This window comes from Squalius cephalus (assembly GCF_949319135.1).
Source record: "Squalius cephalus genome assembly, chromosome: 5".
Classification (NCBI taxonomy): Eukaryota; Metazoa; Chordata; class Actinopteri; order Cypriniformes; family Leuciscidae; genus Squalius; species Squalius cephalus.
The window spans coordinates 27687452-27710176 of record NC_137126.1 but is presented as its reverse complement, the minus strand read 5'-3'; the positions used below and the strand labels follow the sequence as shown (position 1 = coordinate 27710176).

The 22725-nt window shown below is 38.1% G+C and overlaps 1 protein-coding gene across 1 annotated transcript; it reads right to left on the bottom strand.

The window, feature by feature from the left end:
* Positions 1-3840: 3840 nt before the first annotated feature.
* arhgap35b (Rho GTPase activating protein 35b) lies at positions 3841-22614 on the bottom strand. Its single transcript, XM_079871318.1, has 7 exons — positions 21906-22614; positions 7718-11685; positions 7401-7542; positions 6913-6990; positions 6526-6657; positions 6234-6339; positions 3841-6140 (listed from the first exon to the last, which is right to left on the bottom strand). The coding sequence occupies exons 2-7, from the start codon at positions 11444-11446 to the stop codon at positions 5774-5776; spliced, it is 4554 nt and encodes a 1517-aa protein (XP_079727444.1). The 5' UTR covers positions 11447-11685; positions 21906-22614; the 3' UTR covers positions 3841-5773.
* Between the last annotated feature and the right edge of the window lie 111 nt (positions 22615-22725).

Below are 22725 nucleotides of genomic sequence, written 5' to 3'. Positions count from 1 at the left end.
GATTTTCACTTGTCTGCAGCCTAAGCCACGGAAAAGATTGGAGATCTCATTCTGGAGATGCAGCATCTCCATGACTGGTTTAAGGTACTGAGTTTAGCTAAATGTTTTTCTTTTTTTGTTTGTCTAGTTTGTTCATCAGTCATATAATCACCATCAACTTGTTGCCAAGTCAAATTTGCACTAAATATAATGCATTTAGGCAAATATCGATGATATACATTTATTTCAGGTCATGGAGTAAGAAAACAGCAAACAACTCCTGTCACTTAGTTTCTTTACAGAGTTTTTTTTTACTTCTCTTTTAAACCAATATTAAGAGGGAGTGATTTCTTTTAAAAGTCAGTTGCCCCTTTTCACACCTGTATGTGTAATCTGTTTCATCAAACCCTAACTATAACTGAAGATTCAAGAAGGACTTTGCTGTAAAAACCAGATCATAAGATATTGGATCGCTAATCATTCACATGCGCCATTGGTACTTGGACCCCATTATTGGTTATTCTTAAATTGTAATAATATTTCACAATATTACTGTCTTACTGTATTTTTGATTAAATAGATTCAAAAATATTACCAAAATCTTACTTACCCCAAACTTTTGAACATTAGCCTACTGTATAACCAGTATTGACATAACATTTAAACTATGATTACGTACCAAGTCCATCAGTATCTAAAGGTAACACAACGAGAAACAAAAAATTGAGAACATCATACATGTAACAAAATTTATTTATTGTTTGTTGTCATTTATTTAAAGTCCTCCTGTCCTGACCCTCTTTCATCACAGGATAAATTTTTTCCCCAACTTAAATACATTTTTTTTTTAATTTTTTTTTATCAGACTCGAAATTCTGAAATACTGAAACCAGCAAAAAACTCCCTGTATAGACCCTCGGTCATGCATGCTACCTATACTAACACCATTTAAAAAAGCTTAAATAAGAAGCAAGAGACTAAGCACCAAGACTTTTTTCTTTTCTTTGTATATGAAAGAAACAACGTTTTCAATTACGTTCAACGAAAAAGCCGGTGTGTTTTGCACTTCTAACACACAACCAGGCCACCACTACAGTAATTCTGGAAAGTCCTTCAATTGAGTTTTACAAACGATACTAGGTTAGCCCTGTGATATAGCCACACTGCCAGCTAAATTTCTCACACGCCTCCCCAAAACGTTTTTTTTTAAGCATAACACAAAGGCTGTGTTTCTCTGCAACATGAAAGGAAATAAACCAACTACTCTTAGCAGAAAAAGCTGCTAATTAATAAAAACTAAAGGCACCAGGAAGAGGATGAAACAAGGTGGTCAAGAGTCTAGACCCTTCTCTCACAAACTAGCCCACATTCAAAAATCTAGTAGCTATGAAAAGGTTCTCTCTTTAATTTAAATGTTTAATTATGAAACTGCGCTCATATATTCATTAAACATACCTGCTGATCACCTTACAGCCACAAGAGGGTAGCAGAACATTCAATTACAAAGAGCAAGGGTTGTTAAATTATTATGAACCGACCCTTGATATAACTTGCATTCAATACAGATGATCTGGGTCAGACTCTTTCCGATTACACTAGTGAACTTAAAATAGCTAAAGAGGCTCAATCATTCTGGTAAATTCAAGTAAAAAAATTTAGCTGAAAGCAGCAATTAAGGGGCCAAGCACAAAGCAAGCATAAATCACACCAGTATGGCTGGAAGTATCAGACCAACTGTAACAATGAGTAATTAATGACTTTTAAAAGGAATTTAGTCTAAATCATCATTAAAAACATCATAAATACAACCACTAGTAATATGATTAAATGGCTAATCATATTTTACCAATAGTTGGTGCTGTTACCAAACTGATGTGTGGTCAGTGTGAGGTGACAAATGACACACATAATGTTTGGAGTCAATATGTCAAAGCTTTGCAGAGATACAGCCTCAAGATGCAGTTTGGTATTATGCTATCAAATTAATTGATGCAAGGAACAAAAACATCTACTACCAGGAACACCATAAGTTTTGCAAGCATGGTCGATAATCAGACTCGAATTTGATGAAAATCTGACAAATGGATTAGTATGTTTTGAAAGAAAATCAAAATCTGACTATGGCAAATTTGGTATCTATATTCTCGGCATGACCCAAGGAATCTAATAAGACCAGTTTCAACAGATAATAGGCAAAGCTAATCAAAAGCTGGTAGAAGTTTTTTGAAATTTTATTATAATTTGGCCACAAAGTGGCACTGTCTCGAAACCTTTTGAGAAACTTCAGCGCATGGTGACGATGGAACTTACCAAGTTTCGTAAAATATAACTTTTTACAACAAAAATCTACATGGCCGACGGCCAAAATGGCCGATGTAATTTGACATGGTGCACCAAATCTAGAGACCATTTTTGTGATTTTTTTGCCAAAACATTCAGAAATTATAAACAAAAATAGCCATTTTTTCATATCTCCACACCACTAGGTGGCACTGTGCTGAAACTGTGCAGTTACCCTCAGGTCATAGTTGTCATAAAACACACCAATTTTGGTCAGAATATGCTAAAGCGTTGAGAGATATAGCCTCACATCCATTTTGCTGTGTACTTCGTCAAATTCATTTGTGGGTTATTCGAGAATGGTTTGACGAATAATCTTGAATTCCATAACCTTTTTGTCGCCATTGTCTGAGCATGATCTGGTTCGATTTTCATGAACATCAGAGCAACGGTCTCACGGTCTAGGAGGAGTTTAAAAAAGTAGGTTTCTTGGAAAATTCTAAATGGCAAAAATTACATCATAGGGTGCAATTGTATCATCTTGAGCCAAGGAATCAGAGGAATTTTTTTTTTTTTATTAGTTATTAACATAAACTTGAGTGCAAATTTGGACAGATGGTGATGCTATTGGGATTGAGTTAAAGACTTTTGCTATGATAACATTTCAGACTCGCCTCTATCTGTGTGCCAAATTTCTTAACTTTCCCACAAGAGGTTCTATGGGCTGCTATAGACTCAAGAGCGGAAGAAGAAAAAGATGACATCAGAAGAAGAAGAAGAAGAAGAAGAAGAAGAAGACGACTATGGATACAATGAGTGCCTACGAACCTTCAGTGCTTGGCCCCTAATTACAAGTCCGAGGAATTATCGAAATTTATCAGAAAATGGCAGATCAGAATTTCCAAAACCATCATTTGTATACCAGAATTTTGACTAAAGCTCATCTAGCAGTTTCTAGGGCAAGTTCATTTATTCAAGGTAAGTAAACTCAGCAGGACAGATATTGTGAGACGCAGCTTCGCACACTTTGATTGTTTAAATGACTCCTAATTCTGCAGCATCACACTTAATCAGGGTTTTGCCAGTATTCCATATTGTGGCTTCAACACAATGCAACAGCAGACAGAGAATAAACAAGTTCTCATACTCAGACTTTTAGGAGATAATAAAAATAAAAAAAACAAAAAGTAAAAATCATAAGAATGTCTACTTCTACAAACACTTCTACTTAATAGAACATTTCATGGCACTCTTGAAGGGCCTCAATTCTTGAACCATTATGATAACCATCGCAGTTACCCATAATTTTCTTGACTAATCACATTAGCTTGAAGAGAAATTTCACTCTTACAAGTATAACACATACAAGATGGCTGTATCAACACCTGGACTAGCTGCTAATTCTTGAGTTTTCAAGCAGTTTGCTCAAAATATCAATATGAAAGGAAAATAGTACACTTCAAGTAAAGTTGGGATTCTTACAGTTTTGTTCAGCCTGGTAGAAAAGCAGCAGATACACAGAATGAAGAGGATTATGAATCAAAGCATTTTCAAATCATCAAAGATTTGCCATATGGGCTATTTGTCAAGTATTTTAGTTGAATCTGACATACTCATCCCCATCACCATCACCCCATCATCAAAATATGTACAACTGCTGTTCAACCCTCGTCAGCCATATTGCACTACTTTGGTACTTCAGCTTTTCTACCTTGGCTGGATAGAAATAGGAAGTGGCATTTCAAGCAAAATATGTTCAGGAGTAATTTCCTTCACATTAGAAGATTTGTGGTTTAAGAGAAAAACAAAAAAACAAAAAGAAGGTAATATGGTAATATACATACAATCTATACTTGATGAATCATTGTGTCTTTATACATCATGGATTTGTCCATAAGAGTTTAGACAGAACATGAGATGGTAGAAGCAGAAGAGGCAAATTGTGTCATTCCAATTGAGTTAAATTGAGAAGACAATGTAAAATAGGTGATTTAAGGTCCACGTTAGTCAGAATTCAGGCTGTACAGGAGGTCCAAAACCATAATAGTGGACAAAAGACATTACTACTGAATGCAGATTCATCAAAAGTGAACGTTAGTCCAGGACTGGGCTAAATCTGTGTGACAATTCCACATTCACCTTGAAAAAGTCCATTGATCTTTTAAACATGGTGGCAAAAATGTAAACCAATCATTATTCATTGTCACGGTTCACAATACAGGTCTATATAAAAAGACAAAAAAAGTGCTTTAGATTAAGTAAAAACAATGAAGTTCTCAAACCAGTCTGACTAGGCATCATTAAAAGGCCTTCAATATGTTTTTTCTTTTAAAACTTGAGTCCAAAATTAAGGTATGAGGGTTTTGAGTGGCTGATTCAGAGTCTAAAGTTTAAGTGTCAGAGTAAATCTACAGTCTCAGTAACCTCAAGCCCCTCACTAGCTTGAACTGGAAGTGCATTCCCTAAAACCATGTGATATCTCTGCCATTTAAATCGCAGCCTTCAAAGAAAGCGCACGTACACTCCCATTGGGTGAATTTATGAGCAAAGATCCACAGGAGACACCTCCTTCTAGGTCACCTTCTAGGCTATCAGGTGTCAGAACTTCAAGTCTTGAAAGCAAGGAATAAAAATGTCCTCCAAAATCCATGGTACGTTTAAAGTTCGTATAACTTAAAATAGAGGCATGGGATAGAAACCAACAATGGTTGAGTGGAACACAACTGCCAGGCAAAGTGGTGAATATGGTTGCAGCTAAAGTGATTTCATTCTTCTTGAAATAGAGTAAGAGAAAAATGAAGTTAATTCTATTATTCTCAACAACAAAAAAAAGTGCTTCATGGTTTTCATGACTATAGTGTCCTCTATATCACAGATCCATATAGAGATGTAAAGAGAAAGAATAGAAAGAGAACATGTACTGTTGTAAAATGAATGCAAGCCTTCTACTGAGAGGAAGAGAACAGGAATATTGTAAAGTCCTTCAAAACGGTTCATATCCTTCTTGATTAGAATATCTATATTCACTCTCAGGAAAATAACACGTCCCCTTCTGTAATAAACTACATGAAGGCCAGTGCTGACATGGTAATTGAAGTCTTGGTTACACACTAATAAAAAGTATGTTCATAAGCACACAGACCTTCATCTGGTCTTAATAACTGTAGATCAGTCCTATAAAGAGTTTAGATACAAGCCAAATCAAACACACCTGAACCAGATAATCAAGGTTTTGGGGTACATTAAAAATTACAGACATATATTAGAGCAGACTGGAACTAAACTCTGCATGAAGGTGGATTTCAAGGAGCAGGACTGAGCATCCCTGATGCAAGTACTGAGAGATCAGCACAAATTTTTCCACATACAACACTGACCTAAACAAGCTACATGTTTTAGAGGCATTTAGATGTGTGTGTGCAGAGTGTGTATGCAGATGTGTAAGCATGCATTGAAGTTTGTGTGTGTGTGTGTGTGTGTGTGTGTAGTTGACTAAATAACAGGCCACATTTTCTCACAGCGTTTGTGGTTCTGCAGGGGCTGTGTGAGGGCTCTGGGGGGGAGAATGTGGCGGGGACTGCAAAAGGGGGGTAAAATGTGGGGTCGGAGGGAAGTAAGAAGGGGCGGCTGTGGGGGATGGGGGCAATCCGGAGGGCACCAGTGGTCCAGGGAGTCCAAAGGGGCCAGTGGGTGACTCAGCAGGAGGCTGGTTGTAAAAGAAGAAAGCACACTGATGGATGAATGTCTCGATGATTGTCTGGTAGGTGCGCGTGGCTGTCAGGGCATCCATAGAGGTGAAGTCTGGCCGCATTAGTGTCGGCCAGAAACAGATGGAGAGATTCTCACTGGTCATTAAGTTGACTCTGTTCCACTGACTAACCCTGAGAGAAAAAAAAACGGGGAGATAAGGTTAAGAGTCTCTCCACTTTAACTGATCTCTAAAAGTTTGTAACTGCAGGTGGTCTGACACTCACTTGTTTAGATGGCTCATTACATATTTAAAGACATCAAAATTCTCCCTGGGAAATCGTCTTAACACATCCTTCATTGTGTGAAGCCTCTGTTCTCGATCATTAATTTCTATGCACAAAAAAAAAAAAAAAAAAAAAACTTGATTATTCCACAGACGTAACGCCAATGGATGACATAACACCCAATTTTGCTACACTTGCATGCAACATTTTAATAGTTTAGAATTCAAGTAGATGCATTTACATTATTATATTCTTCACAAATGCATTTAAAGAATGCTAAGTGAAATCTTACTGAAAGCTTCCACCAGTTCTTCCTGAGAGCTATAAGGAACCAGAGGTTCAGGCAGCTCAGAGAAGAAACTTTTCATTGCCCCGGCAACTGTGTTCACAGTGAAGTCCTTCTCCACAAGGTCCAGATTGTGGTCTAAGACAAATGAACAAAGTGAGAGTGATAGAGTGAGGTATAGAAAGAAAGGAAGATCAAGAGCATAACTTATCCATCAATAATTTTAGTGTGGAATATTACAAATAGAATGAATTTATTAAAAGCTTTCACATGCTGTTAACCTGCACACATACACACTATATTTAGCCATGCGTGCCTTAAAACCACGTAAATCCACTAACAAAACTATAACCCACAACCATTTTTGCAGTACTGAAATCCTTCTTAACTTACCCTGTTCAAACTGTCTCTGCGTGCTCTCTATCTCTGCCTTATTCCCACTTACCCTGTAGATACCCTCTGTTGTCAAACCTGAGAGAGAGATTTGATTAACAAGACAATTTCGAGGCAAGTCATCTTCCCTCAAAATGGAATTTTTTTAAGACATTAAGTACTAGTCACTCTACTTTAAGTGTCAAAAATTATTTTACAAACTACTTCATACAGGTCTAATACCGCAGCTATTAAAAAAGCTAAAAAGTAAAAAGTTCTTAAATTCACATTAATATGGTTCTACAATCTTTATTATAAGACCATAGCTGAAACAGTCAAAAAAAGGAAATACGAGCAATACTATGCTGTGGTGTGATTTATGACAGCTACAGCCCATTAAGCATCTAATTTTAACTGGACACTGCAATAATGATAAGCTTATATGGTTCCCTAAGCACAACTGTTATGGGTTGAGTAGGTTGGTGAAACAGCAACAGCAGCAACTGTACCTGTGGCTTCAATATAACGAATACACTTGTCAATGAAAACCGGAATAGGTCGTTCAAGGGAAACCACATTCACCAGAGGCACCCCGAAGTAGTTACTCTCCAAAGGCTTAGAGATAGAATGACGAGGCTTTGGTCTTGTTTTCTACAAACAGCAAGACAAATACAGATTATTTGACAATTAGACAAGACTCCTTTAATGAAGCCTTAAAAGCTTCCAAAGCTAAAAAAAACATTAATTTAAATATCACGATGTTAAAAACAGACGAGCATACTTTAAAAAGCCATGTAAAATAAATAAATAAATAGATAAATCTTACTTTGCCTGGTCGGCGAAGACTTTTCAGTATGTTCCTCTTTTTAGGATCTTCTCCTTCTTCATTGAGTATGTCTGTCTTCAATGCTGAAACGTCATCGTCTTTTGACCTTGTGAGTGTGCCAATCTCATCATCGCTACCAATGGAAAAACTAGTACGGAAACTGCTGAACTTCCCCAGACGTTTGGAACGATCACGGTAGAGCCGTGGCTTTACCCTTGCTGCTGAAAATTTGCGACGTCTCTCCAACGAGCTGCCATCCCCTTCACTATCTGAACCATTGCCTCCTCCATTAGAATGGATCCGATTGGAATTGCGGATGGTAATAATTTTGCCCTGTGTGCTGTCATGTGGCACAGAATATATGCTGTCCTCATAGCTGGGGCGTGGCTTAGAGACAGCATCCATTGGCTCAGCATAGTCTGAAGGATCGTAATCTCCTCCTAGAGGCCATGTCACATTGGATGTAAGTGAACGCCGATGGCTGACTGCATCTACATACGGGTTGAAATTTGGTTTTCTAAGGTCAAATGTGACACTAGGCTTGGGTCTCACTTGGGGAGGAACTTTATTATTTAGCTTGTTTTCAAAGGTGCTAAGGTCAGAGATCACAGAGAATGTGTCACCTGAGTCCAGGTCAGGCAGTTTGAATCCACCATGAGAGGTAAGTGTACCATCATGGTAAGGCGGGGAAGCTTCCATGTCTTCCTCAGAATCTAACAGCATTGTGACAGGGCTTGGGGAGCCACAGTGTGGTGAATACACATTCTCATTTGTGCTACTGGCTTCTGCAATGTTTTCATACATATGACTGGCCTCAACAATGGTTCTCTTTTCTAATACCTCTGTGAAAAATTGTTCCAGTAGGTCTAGTTTGTGAAGTCCTCCAACAACTCCACCAGGGCCACAGACAATACTGCAAAACCGTCCCTCAAGTTCATGGGCCAGTTCTTCACCTTGGACTAACATCTCATGCGCAGATTCAGAGTCCAGCAGCTCAGTCCGGGTTTCTCCCACTGCAAGCAGCTGTACTGGTATGATGTCCTGAACCTCACACAAAAAGGCACACAGGGTTTCAAAAGAAGCCTTGCGGCTAGCAGAGTATACAGCGATGTAGCCATGGACCAGCCGACTCTTACGAGTGGCAAAAGAAGAGTGGTATGACAGTAGGGACAATTCAATTGTATGCTTGTGTCCACCAATTGTTTGTTCTAGCAGCACTGAAGTGCCACTTGTTTGGGGAGAGGTCGGCTTGCAATGCTGAGGAAGCAGGAATGGAGCAAGAAGTTGATCAATGTCGTAGGAGTCTCCACACATTAGGCACAAGACAATACGTAATTCAGCCTCTGGGCTCTGGTCCTGCTGTAAGTCTCGAATACAAGGAGGCAGCGGAGGTGCAGGTGGAGAACAGCTACGAAATGTAGAAGTCCTCCTTGTTTCAAGTAGAACCTTTAAAACCTGGTTGATCTGCTTTTCATTCACATTTCTCCCATAGCCAGTGCCTGGGGAGGCAGGTTCCAGGTAGTTACAATGCAGTTTTACAGCTACCTGCTGACCCTGTGAGATTAATGCTTGAGCAGTCTCACCACCAATGTCACCCAGTCCTCCAACACCTCTTTTGGTTACTAATAAGAGTGACAGGGGAAGCTGAGCCATATGGTTGTCCCTTCTGCCAAGTGTGGACTCTCGCAACTTCTCAATACTTTCTACAACATATGACAAGGACTCTTTTGAATTGTATAAACACAGGCATCCATGAGGAGTAAATGTGGATGTATGAAACGAATTAACAGGAAGTCTAACATTGCCCTCAATTGGCCGAAGGACAAGTTCATACATTCTACCTTCAAGCACATAATGATCATCATTGGTACACAATGCTCGAATCTCATTGGCTAATTCTCTAGCAAGTCCGTCTTTTCCCAGTATAACAAGATTGATTCTATCAACTTTTCCATCAATCAAATGGGTCTTTCCAAAGGAAGGGTATTGTTTTGGGAAGCACGAAACAAGTATTTGCTCAATTTTATGGTCGACACAGTGTGGGCAGTTCGGGCATGTTTCCTTTGTAGGATGATACACAAAATGGATGTGTTTCAGCACTAAAGCATCCCTTTCAGCTTGCAATTTCTGAAGTGCCTTGAAGCGTTGTTCTTCACCTAACACTTCTTGAATTGCTCCCATTTTCTCTTTACTAGGTTTGGCATCCAGCTCAAGTTCATAGAAGAGTTCAGAGTACTCTAGCAAAAGCTCCTGAAAATCTTCCTTTGCCCTGTCTATGATTGCTTTCTGGTGCCGGTTATAAATGTCCAAATATTCTGGCTCTTCAAGCCACTGGTAGAAGTCTTCGTTCATGATGAAGCTTCGGGCCTCTTCCCAGGGTTTGCCAGGGGTAACGAAAGGGGAAGATGCTAATTTTGCTTTGAACTCATGACGCATCTGGGCACGCTTGCATTCATTGCGCAAGTGTTCAAGGTGTGCATCAAAGATAATTTCAGCAGCCGTGGTGTCTAGCACATCAAAGGGGATGCGCTCATCCTCCATGTTATCAAGATGTGGCGTGTCCTCCCATGGCGCATCGTCCAGTACCACAAACCAATGATCAAAGTCTTTTTTAGACTCAAGGACCTTTTGGACCCCAGACCAGCTCAAATGCTCAATTTCATCCAACTCGGACACCAAGCTACTTAAGGCGAGTGGAAGAGCGCTCAAGTATGCTTTACGACGCTTTTCAATATGCTCCTGTTTTAGCCGGTGAATATGTTGTTGAAATAGCTTCTTAGCTTTACCTGTACCTTCTAAAAATACATACTCCTTGTATTCTGGTGAAGTCTGCATTCGTCGGCTGATGTTGGGCCAAGTTTCATTGTGATTCTTCACAATGTGGTTCACCAACCACTCATAGCGGTCTTTTGCAGAGGCAATCAGTTGACTCTGGTGTTTCAATGCCTCAAAGTAAGGTATGATCTTGGGCTTACCTCTTCCCTTATCAATGAGCTGTATCAACGTAAGGAAAGCCAAGTCAACATTGACATTGGACCGTGCCGAAGTCTCAACAACTTGCAAGTTCTTTTTTGTAATGGCAAATGTATGAGAATCCTTGATATATCGCTCCACACCCTCATCACACTTAGTGAGAACCAGCACAATAGGCTTTTTTGTCTTGCTTAAGTGATTGTACAAGTTGGTGACAAATTTCATTTGATCATCAAAGTTTCGGTTCATACCACGACTGACATCAACACAAAGCAGAAAGCCATCCACCTGCAACTTGCCTTCGGGCATTTGCTTCTGTTCGAAATCTTGCTCCAGTCCCAATTGATCAGTGCAGAAGTACATGAGTTTTTCAGCAGAAGCCAGTTTGGTGGAGGCAGCTCTTTTGATGTAGGGCTGTAATGCTGTGCTGCGATGAGGCTGGAACGTCTGGTCATCAATGAATTCTGTCTGCTCAACCACATGCATCCTGCAGTCTGCACCATCTTCCAAAACTCTCCCCACCTCTCCCCAAAACAGGAAATGGTCATTGTTGACAACCCGGCCACCGAAGTCACTGGTACTTAGCACAGAAGTGTGATCAAGATGGAAGTCGTCTGCACTAGGGCGGACAAAACGGTTACAAAGGCAGGATTTGCCAACTCCACATTGCCCTTTCTCTTTCTCCGTTCCCGACAGGCCAACAACAACAAGGTTGTAGATAGGCATTCGGGATTCTTGCTTTTTAGCCATCATCATCGTACACAGGCATTCATCTTGCCATTCCCCAAAGGTTGGCAGAGGCAGACTCTTTAAAATGTGTCCATAAAGTGTTGAAAGCAGGGCCCTGTATTTGATTTACAATTGAGGCTTTAGTTCTGATGTTTCAATCATCCTTTCAGGTCAAGAAAGTGGCTTGCATTTTTGGCCATATTAGAGGGGACTAATGAGAGATAAGCAGGGGGGCATGGAGAAGTGAAGAAGGAATTGAGGCTAACCTAAATGAGAAAGGGAGAGAGAAAGAACAAACCAATTATCAGCAAAATCATGTGCTTTGGTTACCTAAAAGGAACATTTTAAGAAAATATAAGCTACTTTAATCATTCTTACAGATATTAAAATACTAAATTAACACAGTAACCCTGTAATCCTACATTAAACATCAAACCACTTAAAGTGCCTAACAATCTACATTAAGAATTTCAATTATGTTTCTAATAATGTATGTATATTTTCTTCAATAGTGCTAATTTTTTATCATTACAAATCAATTTCTGCTTATGGATCATCAGATTGATTCTTATATTAATCTATTCCTATGCTAGCAAATCTACACAATATTATGTGAATACTAAAAACTAGTTTTTAGCAACAGTTTACTTCAAAATCACTCTACAATCATAATTCACAATCTACTTAAACTTGGTTTCATGAAGTATATGATGTTCCGTATATTTGTGTTTAGTTAACGATTTGCTATTGTTGCACAATTCCCAAAATACCACTTAAAATCAGTGTGCATTATATAATTTTAAAATCTAGACATTTTTAGAGAAATGTCAGATTGTTTCAATGCCAAAAATGTTAAATCCTTCCAACCCACCAGGAATGTTGGAACCAGTATTTTTACACCCGTTTTGTCTGGTATTCAAAACCAGTCAAGAGGGTTTTTGTCTGATACCCAAAACTACACATGCGCACACAGAGAGCTGCGTTTTAGACAGCGTGTGAAAACAAAATTGAGTCCTCTTTTGATTCTCCTTGTGCTTGAACAGACACCATTTTTTTGCAAAATAGTGTTGGGCAACACTCTTATGATGACCTTGCATAATCGACCATCGATACGTTTTATCGATCAAATTATCGTGGTTCAAATTAAGTGGTTGTTCATTCCAAATTTCTATATTAAAGCTAGGGTAGGTAATCCTGTTCAGAAACACTTTTTTTTATACTGGGTGAAATGGTCCTTCCATCCTGAGAGTAGTCAATACATTATGTGTTCAGAAAAAGGAATGAAAACAATCAGACCTCTGTAGCAGCTGTAGGACAGTAAAAACTCTGACCAATCACTGCCACTCGGTCCGAGTGTAAAGAACCAATCAGATGCCTTCAGAGCCAGGAGGAGTGTCTTAGCAGTGTCAATCAAGTTCGCGTACGCGCTGATCGCCCCTCTCTTGCACAGCGCGTACCGTCATTCAAAATCAAGATTGCCGGTGTGCCGAGCAGCTGTGCTAATGGCGGACAAACAACCAAAACTACCAATTTCTCGAGTGGAACCTGCTCATACAACAAAGACAGGTAAACGGAAAAAGACCGATGACGATAAACAAGCCCGTCGGAGCCCATTGACTCAGTGTTAAAACTCTAGCCGCATAACATACAGATAAAATGTCACGCACTGTGCAAAGCAACTATTGAAACCTGCTAATTCACTGGCTTGTCATGTTGCTAAAATAATGTACTAGCAAACCTTATTTAGCATTACATATCGCTAGAATAATTATTTACATAGCCTAATGCAACGTTAGTTACCGTTATATTATCTTACTAGCTATTTATAACTCATAGAAAGAGTGCAACGTTATAAAGTTACATTAGATGTATTGCATAATACGTAATGATTTGAGGACCAAGTTTGTAGTCAAAGTATGGGCAGGCCAGTCAATGTAAAGCATTTCGTCCCTACCAGTGAATGTGCCATAACTGTTTATCCGTCGTCATCGGTGACCCTGAATGTTTACTAGCCTGCGCTTTCATGGCAGGCTCCGCTGTGGGGGGAACTTTACATAACAAAATACATGTTTAACAGCTAGTAGGCCTAACGTTATATGTTATGAATCTTACACGAAATTCATCTTCATCACAGTGCAACTAATGGAAATGGAAAAACATGTATCAATGCAACCTGTTTTTAGCTTTGCCTTATAGTTATAACTAGCTCGTTAGCGAATCAAAAAATATATATTTTAAACTTTACCAATATCGATATGATAGCTTGATAGTGAGTAGGCTACTAAAATACATCTTATTTGTTTATATTCATAATGATAAAGTTAGATTTTTTTATTACATGTGATTCTGACATGATGCTACATGCACTGCGCTCCTTCCTCTCCGCTTGTCTCAGGTAAATAATGCGTCTTCCAGCTCAGCGGTCGGAGTCGCGCGTTCATGTGTTTTGTGGGCGTGGCTTTGGAAGGACCCCAGAAGGGAGAGGGTGGACTGAATGGAAATAATGAGCTGTCTTTTAAACAGTCGTTAGAGGTCTACATACACTCGATTTTTATACTTTCTTTTTCAGAATACTTACATTTTAATTATGTATTGATATATACATAAAGTTTAAACAAATTTGAAAAATAAGTTTTTTAGACCATTCTTACCTACCCCAGCTTTAAGGTTCTAGATATGGATCAAGTTGTATAATATTTAATTAAACAACACAGCATGCAAAAAGCTAAGGCACAATATAATAAATACAAAAAAAACCCTGAAATAACTGTAAAAAAGCAGCAAAATGTAAATTTGCTTCCCATTGAACTCCAGCAATTAGGGGTAAACAACAGTTTGCTGACCACTGAACCAGTTAGTGGCAAACAGTTAGCGTTTAAAAATGGATAACTTCAAAGTAATTAAAGAACATGATCTAATAGGAAGCACTTGTAAACCAATGTGAACTGGTGAATAGAATATCAACAGTATTTAATCATTTCTTTCTTTACCAATCTCTGTATCATTTACAATTACAATAGCACACCCACCAAAAAAGATCCTCACTTTTGTCATTCCAAACCCACATGGCTGTCTTTAATGTAATGCAAAGAGAAAATTGTAAACAATGTAGTTGATTTTTTCCCCATGCAATTACAATGAATGGGGACACAAAAGCACCCTTAAAGCATCTTAAGTGGCTGACATAATGGGCTATGTCTATATTCCATGTCTTCTGAAGCCATATGATAGCTTTGTTTGAAAAATAGACCAATATTTTGTTGTGCTCCTTTCATGATGCTTTTTCTGTCATTTTGTAGCATGACAGCCCCAGTACTCATCAGTTTACATTATACTGAAAAGAGAGAGCAAAATATTCCTAAATTCACCTAGTGTGTTTCACTAAAGAAAAATGTATACGCTTTCTTAAAGAATTTCCATTTTGGGGTGAACCATTATCAAGGACCTTGTCACTTATGTAGTTTGATCATTATTAAAATAAAACCTATTGAAATTATTTCTTTAAAATATTTCTAATTAAAACTGTTCTTGATCCCATTTTGCAGCAACTTAATTCATCACTTAATTGGTGCTGTACCAAGTAGTTAAAGTAACAATTCAGGCACGTGCACAGATAGACCCCCAAGAGGTGCCCAAGCTCCGGCCCTTTTGGAATCTGATTAGATAAGTGCCCTTTCTGCAAGACATTTTATAGCTTAGTGTTTAAATTTGGCCCATTGCATCAATCCTTATTCAATTCTTAGTAGGGATGTTAACCGATGACCGTTTGACCGATGGTTGACCGTATCAACGTTGACCGGTCAAAGTTGTCGGTAGTCGGTTAAAAAAAAAAAAAAAGTGATCTCTAAATTAGGCTATTATAGACAGTGGACTTTACTCTACTACAGTTAGCCATCTCATTCCAAGATGTTTTTGTGTGAAGTGAACAAATCCCTCACACTCAATTTTTCATAACTCACCTGTTTGTATTTAATAAACCAATAAAAACATTTGGCGCGAGGTCACAGCGTTTGGGTTCGCGCGCTCACAGGGTTTGCGAAAAGTAAAGGCTACAGGCTAAAACACTCGAGGTTAGAGCCAGGGCAGACGACAGGATGAAGCGTGTAAAGAAGTGTGTGGGACCATTTCACCAAAAAGAATGACACAGATGTAAGTTGCAACTTGTGTGATACAGTGCTTAAATACAGTAGTAACACATCAACTATGATCACCTTAAAACGCGACACCCGCAAGCCTCTTCGGGTGAGAAAGGTAGCCAAAGCGGGAGGCAGAGCGGCAGAGAGATGCGACAGAGTTGCGAAATTGCAGGCACGATATTGTACAATATTGGGAAAATATTAGATATTGGGAAAAAATTAGCCTACATTTCGATAGTTTTTTCCCAACGATATAGCCTATATTGCGAGTCATGATCAATCCAGGCTAAAGTCAATAATTACCATTCCATGATATTAATAATTTCACTAATAAGCAAGCTTCATTACAAGTGACAAAAAGGTCACTTAATATTTTATTCCAAAATTAGAACATATTTCTGTCAGAATTCGGTGAACGTTCTACGCAGTCCAACGTGGCGGCGCTCTTAACAGATGTTTGTTTGTTCATTCCTCAAAATAAGTACAAAAAAAATCTTATTCTCTCTCTCTCTCTCTCTCTCTCTCTCTCTCTCTCTCTCTCTCTCTCTCTCTCTCTCTCTCTCTCTCTCTCTCTCTCTCTCTCTCTCTCTGTTTTCGGTGCTGGTGCAGTGACGCGTTCATGTAAACGGCACCTAAAAGCTGTCACAAAGAACCAGCAAAAGTAATGATTATGAATATGTAAAATATTGCGATGAGACATTTTAATTATCTATTAATAAACAAGTGTTTTCTGTGTCGGCTGCAAAGATGAAATCTGACTCGCGATCTTCGCAGTAGTGAACGCGCCGGAGAGAAATACACATTTCACGGATTAAATCGTTTTATTTTGTTTTGAATGGTTCTGTTTAAAAGTAGAGATTTCTGTAGATAATAGATATATTTCTATTTTTTTTAGGTGTATGAGACGAGTAAGCTACCTTATACGTTGAGTTTCGGTTTATGGATGATAGCTTAATGTTAGCTCCAGTTCAGGCGCTGGCGCCTCCGTGTCGTGATATCTATCTGCTATATTTACTTTTTTTTATTAAATCGAGAAAATTGGATAATGAAACGCTGATTAAAATTAAGATACAATTAATACAAAACGAAATTCGTTTTAAAGAAAGGCTTTGTGCTTTCTGTTTGAGGTCTCTGTGAAAGTTTTAAAGCAGTCTTTTAGTGCCGCTTTGAGCGGTCGCGTCCGTAATGGAGAACTGTCACGTAAAATTGTTTTTTCCTCATAAATGCGAACACGAAAAATAAAAGACAAAAGACTTTTTAAAAAAGACAACCATCCACAACTTTATAACACTCCAGTCAACATCCTCCTTTTTGTAGACGAAATAGTCCCAAATAGCTGATTTTGACTTTCTTTTTAGTACGAAATATCATTCTCTTAATACACCATGGGTGCTGCTACTACCCTTCACATCGCATGTTCCGGCGATGTGACTATTGCTCATGCGCACAGCCCTATATTTTAAACTAATCGGTTAACCGGTTTCAACCGGCTAATGAGGCTCAGTGGTCGGTCAAGAAAATTTTTAGTTTTCGCCATCCCTAATTCTTAGCGTGTGCCTGATAACTTATTCTTAATAATTCTGTGAGACCGCACGCTCTGCAGAGCAGGCGAGCAGCACCGACATATCCCAGACCTGCTTTTATTGGTGACAGACAGGTAACGATCGTGTTTGCCCTAAACTTCAACACTGTTTGTCACCGCTGTGAAATTAAACCACTATTAAAAAATAGAGGTCGGCCGATAGCGGATTTTACAGATAACGATAACTAGGTTGGACCACACTGACCGATAACAGATTAATCAACTGATAGTTTTTTAATTGGATACTGAATGAAAACAAACATAGCAGCAAGTAAAATATGCTGAACTTTATTACAAAAATAAAAAAAACAGTACTGAAACATAAAAAAGTACTGTACTTTATAAATGAAATATATAAATATTAATCTCTGTAAAATTAGTCTCTGATGTCCCCAGAGTGTGTATGTGAAGTCTTAGATCAAAATACCCCACTCATCCATTTTTGGGGGGTGAGAAAAAAGGCACTGTTTTTGTGTGTGTCCCTTTAAATGCAAATGAGCTGCTGCTCCTGGCCCCCTTTCAAGAAGAGGGCGAAGCTTCAAGAGCTGGTGCTCCGGTGTCAGGACAATCTCCTCTCAAGCAATGATTATGTCAGAACATAAACTGTCAGTAGCGGTGTTCATTTCGACACATAGTAATAATGGCAGAACATATATGCTGTATGGAGATAGAACAGGTATAGTTCTGTTTAATTATGGTTATAGCGCATTTGTCATCTTGCTTTTATCCACTATTAGTACAAGCCTGTTGTACCGAACCCCATCCATAAGATGGCCAAAAATGTACTGATGAGTTTTATGAAGTTTATTGGACTTAATACAAAAGATGAAGTGTCAGTTTTCACTCCAGAAAGTCACCGCAAGAGCTGAATAAAACACAGTACAATTAGTGCGTTTTAAATTCTTATCCATAATCTCTCTCTCTCACTCCCTTGCATTATCATCAACATACAAAGCGAATTACACAAAAACACACTTGTTACAACTAACAGTAAACAAATATATACAAATAGTGTCACGTGTCAAAACAAACTCCACGAGGCGTCAGTGATTTTGCCTCTAAAGGCCACTCTCGTACTGCATAATGACAACAGACCCTTCTCTTGCATTCACGCAATGGACGCAACACGTTAAAATTATCAGTGTGTTTTTTTTACCGATAACCGATTGTTCCAGCAATCGGTTATCAGTTCCCATTAATCGGTCAACCTCTATTCAAAGCATCTCAATACAGCCAGCTTATTAGGCAATAGCCCTCCATTAAGCTTAACAATAAGCAAGCTAGTCTGACATTGACGTAAAATAGCCTTGTGCAAGGATGGAAATGCCACCAAAATTAACAAAAATGCCCCCAAAATTCAAGATAATAATTGCCCTTGTATGAGTTCTAGTATTTTGTGTTTGTAACATAATTAAAAATCCTGCATTGCTGGTCACCAGCATAAGGCATGCTTTGCATGATGTGGACCAGACACACCAGTTCAGTTTTCCTTGAGAACAAGAGTGCTATTTTCTCAAATATCAGCTTGATTACAAATTTGATATTTAATACCAAATGTAATAGTTCAATAAACAATAAGTTGATTATTTGATTTGAATATTTTTGGACAACGTAGTAAATTTTTACTGTTTTTGTTCTATTCTGTCAACTAAAATATTTCCAAACCAAGCTATAAAGTGGCACAACGAAGGCTGTCCCAATTCTAAGGCTCCTCCAAATGTGTCCTTCGTTTCCCGTGAAATGAAGGATACAACAGATGGATCCTTTGCGGCCTTGCCTACCCCAGAATTCATTGCGTGCCAGTATCAACAGGTTTTTGTTTTGTTTTTTTTTAAGAGAAATTGCCGAATTACACTTTTAAACACAAGTATTGAGTTTCAACTTGCTCAAATAGCTAATACAAATGTAATAACAACCCTTTACAGCGGTTCAAATGTTGACATATCTTACTAAGATGCAATAGTTTATACTCTTTATTATATACAGAAATGGACCATGGTGAACATATTTAGACAGTTTCTGGTGGAGCAGAGAGGGAAAGGTCTCCAAGAAGCAGCAGCGAAATGTAGCAAAATTACTGACCTGTTCAGGGCTTCAAGTGCAGGTCAGTTTTATAAATAATTGTAGATGTAGTTTTGGCTGTAGTTTTGTCTTTGTTAACTTAGCTAAGCATTAAACTGCTAGCAAATGTTAGCAGTAACACCCCATTACTATAGTCTTTCAAAATACTGTATGCTAAAGAACATCATTATTATCTATTGTAAAGTTACAGTAATAATTTAGGAGGCAAATGTTCACATCGATTTATAGTGTTTGGAGGGAGCTAGGGCAGACAACAACACAGATTTTTTTTTTATAAATATTGTCATGTTGTAGTTATTATTGTACTATTTTAAGCATTTAGGAAATTTGTTTTAATATATTTGTATGAAATATAGTTACATTTTGGGTATTCAAGTCATTTAAAAAAAAAAACAACAACAACGGATCATTGCTGGTATTGTGTGACTTTTGGACAATATCAAATTTAGAAAATCTCAGTTTTTAAAAGATTTTTTTTATGTAATGATAAGGTGATGTAAAACATTAGAAAAATTATTTTGGTCAAGCTCGGGTAAATAAATGTAACCACTTATTAAACCAAATAAATGAAATGGAAGATCAAAAATGCCCACACTATTAAGGACAATTAAAATACTTATGATTTTAATTTATGGGCATTGTGTTTCTTAGACAACTTGTGTTCCTTTGTCCCTTTAAAAGCATATCAGTTGAAAAGTATCAGAAAATGCATATATTATGTAAGAATTGTACTTACTTTCTCACAAACACATGATTTTACATTTTTTGTTTTCAGATACATATGCCTTAGTTTTTAAAGTACTACATTGCCATTATTGATAATCCAAAAAAGTTTAATTGACACTGAATTATGTAAAATTATTGTAAAAAAAGAAAAAGAAAAAAAAAGATTTTATGAAATAAAAAAAAATAAAATAAAAAAAACTGCTTAACAGGGTAGACAAATTAATAAGGGGGACAAAATAATAACAAGGTTGACAAGTGGTTATAAAGAATGGAAGGATTGATGATTTCCTATCTCTCACATTCAACCAATTACAGTATTACTTTTATTTGTGCTGGATTTTGATAGGAAACAATCTGTAAAATGTTACCAAAGAATTTTTATATACACTACTACAACTTGAAACAAATTACTTTCACAATCACTATGTGCACTCTAAATGGCCACTGGACAATTTTAAATTGTGATTTTAAAAATATAATTTTTCCAACTACCAACAGTGATGTAGGTTGACTACATAAAATTTGAAAGATAAAATGTGTAAAAATAGACAATTAAACTAATAGAGGATCTCACTAACTTTATCAAGTTGTTTTTCCTCCAAAGAAGTGATGATTTTTTTAAAGAACTTTCCATGAGTGGATCATTTGAGGGACAAGCTAAATTTTTTTATTATATTTGTTAAATTGAATTTAATAATTTAAAACAATCATACATTAGAGAGAATAATAATCAATACTGATCACATACAGTAAGTATTGTATTTATCATGAAAATGGAGTATGTAAGCCTGGGAACATATGAAAATGGTGATATGTGGTGGTTCAAATGCTGTAAACAATTCTCACATTATTTTTTAATCAAATTTAATATGCTTAGACTTCAAATGGAGTTCAAAATAAAATAAATTTAGATTATGTTCAAACACAATGAGGTGGTTGTTTTGCAACAAGGTTGAGACAGTTCTGTTTATAACAATACACCTGCTGGTGAAGAAGTGACAGAAAGAAAGTACGCACATGGAAGAAAGATATCAGGGGAAATGAAGAGAAGGAAAAGGAAAATGGAAGTGAAGGTGCATTTCAAGAGAGAACCTTTAATTATTTTGCATAGGGCCAGTCTAAGGATTTTAACCTTTTTTATGTGATGGCCATACAAAAAATAGGGTTGTCCATGGTTCCAAAACTGTTGTGGGTGTATGGGATGGCCTGGATGAGTGTGAGATTTCCCAGTCCAGCTCTGGCTGTAGCCCACTGTGTTGTGTTGTTAGGCTTTAACATACATCAAACACTGTTTTGGCTGTATGTGTATAGAAAAAATAAAGACATCACGGCACACTCTTCAAGCAAAATACACATCTGAAGTTCTGAACCCTAAAGAAAGCAACTGATAAAGGATTTCATCCTTAAAGCCTATAGGCCTAGCATAGCCTAAGCAAGAAATACCAGCTACGTAATGCGTCATGGTTCAGAACAGCCTTCCTACGAGCGGCTCAGCTGTCTGTTTGGTACTGCAGTCTGCAACAGAAATTACACTCACTTGTCTGTAACATTTTCCCCACGTAACTTATATAAAATAGGGTATGCGGTTATAATAAATTAGTGCGACTCGTTACCTTCCGTTGGCGTGTTCTGTGATTCTGTCCAGCGTTACATAGCAACTAACAAGGTGCACATCACGTGAGAAAATAGTCTGCCAACTTATAACATTCTGAGATTGTAAGAGTACAAGATACATCCGTTTTCAAAGCAACCAAGTCGCTGCCTGCACAACAGACAGCAATCACTTTTATTTAAACGTACAATTTCCCTTCGGTACGACTCTAACGTTACTCCTTATTTAAAGATACTCGATTTATAGGCTTCTTCAACGGCTGAAAAAAATGTAACGTTGCCGGCGACACAGACTACTTTGCTCGCTAATATTGATTTTAACGAAATACCGGGGAGAATATATACATACCAGTGCCTTTCTCTGTCCTCCCTTTCCCTTCTCAATCCCTCTTCCAGGCCAGCGGGAGAAGGCTTACAACCGGCTCGGCCAATGTTGTTAGAAACCAGAAAGAAAGGAAAACAAAAGACTACGCAAAAAGCCGAGGACATTAAATTCATTGGGGGCTCTTTGATTGTGGCTTGACAGACTTGCAGTTTCCAAGGGATATTTTTGTCAGACGCAACTTACTGATCTCGCGTTAGTATGGAAAGGGCTGGGAAAATCCACCGACGGCTAAACATATCCAAACAAAGAAATGTCCTTTCTTGGAGGCCAGTCGTTTCCGTGCGGGAAAAAGCCTTGTTTTAATGTCTTCCTCCGGCCTAAGCACGTTGCTTTCGGTCAATTATAATGCCCTTTGTTGTGGTCATAAAATGCCATCGTGTGCAGACAGCATGCAACGATGCCTTAACACTAAGACACAACATCCAGTTTTTCGTGGCCAAATCTCGAGCAATATGGGCCACGCATGTCTTTAAATGTTAAAATATATATGTGCGTGTGGGTGAAAGTGGTTGTCCAAGGCTCCCAATAATGGCGGTCCATCCACCCGAACCCAACTCTGAGTCTGCCCTCTTTCGCTCTCCTTTTTTGAGGATAAAAGGGGGTTACTGAGACAGCCGAGACTCGCCCAGTGGCGCATGGACAACAGCACAGCGCTGAGCCAATTACAAGAGCCGAGCTCGAGCGCGCGCATGCGGAGGCAGGCCCGACCTAAAGGAGAAGCAGCATCCTTTCATGGACAGAAAGTGATTGATGTTGTTGCAGATTATTGTGATCGTATATAAAA

Excerpts from the sequence above, each read along its gene's own strand:
- arhgap35b (XM_079871318.1), bottom strand. The coding sequence starts at position 11,446 with ATGATGATGGCTAAAAAGCAAGAATCCCGAATGCCTATCTACAACCTT. Across the intron at positions 6,991-7,400 it reads TCGTTATATTGAAGCCACAG|GTTTGACAACAGAGGGTATC; the intron begins GTACAGTTGCTG and ends TCTCTCTCTCAG. Across the intron at positions 6,658-6,912 it reads GCAGAGACAGTTTGAACAGG|ACCACAATCTGGACCTTGTG; the intron begins GTAAGTTAAGAA and ends CATTTGTCTTAG.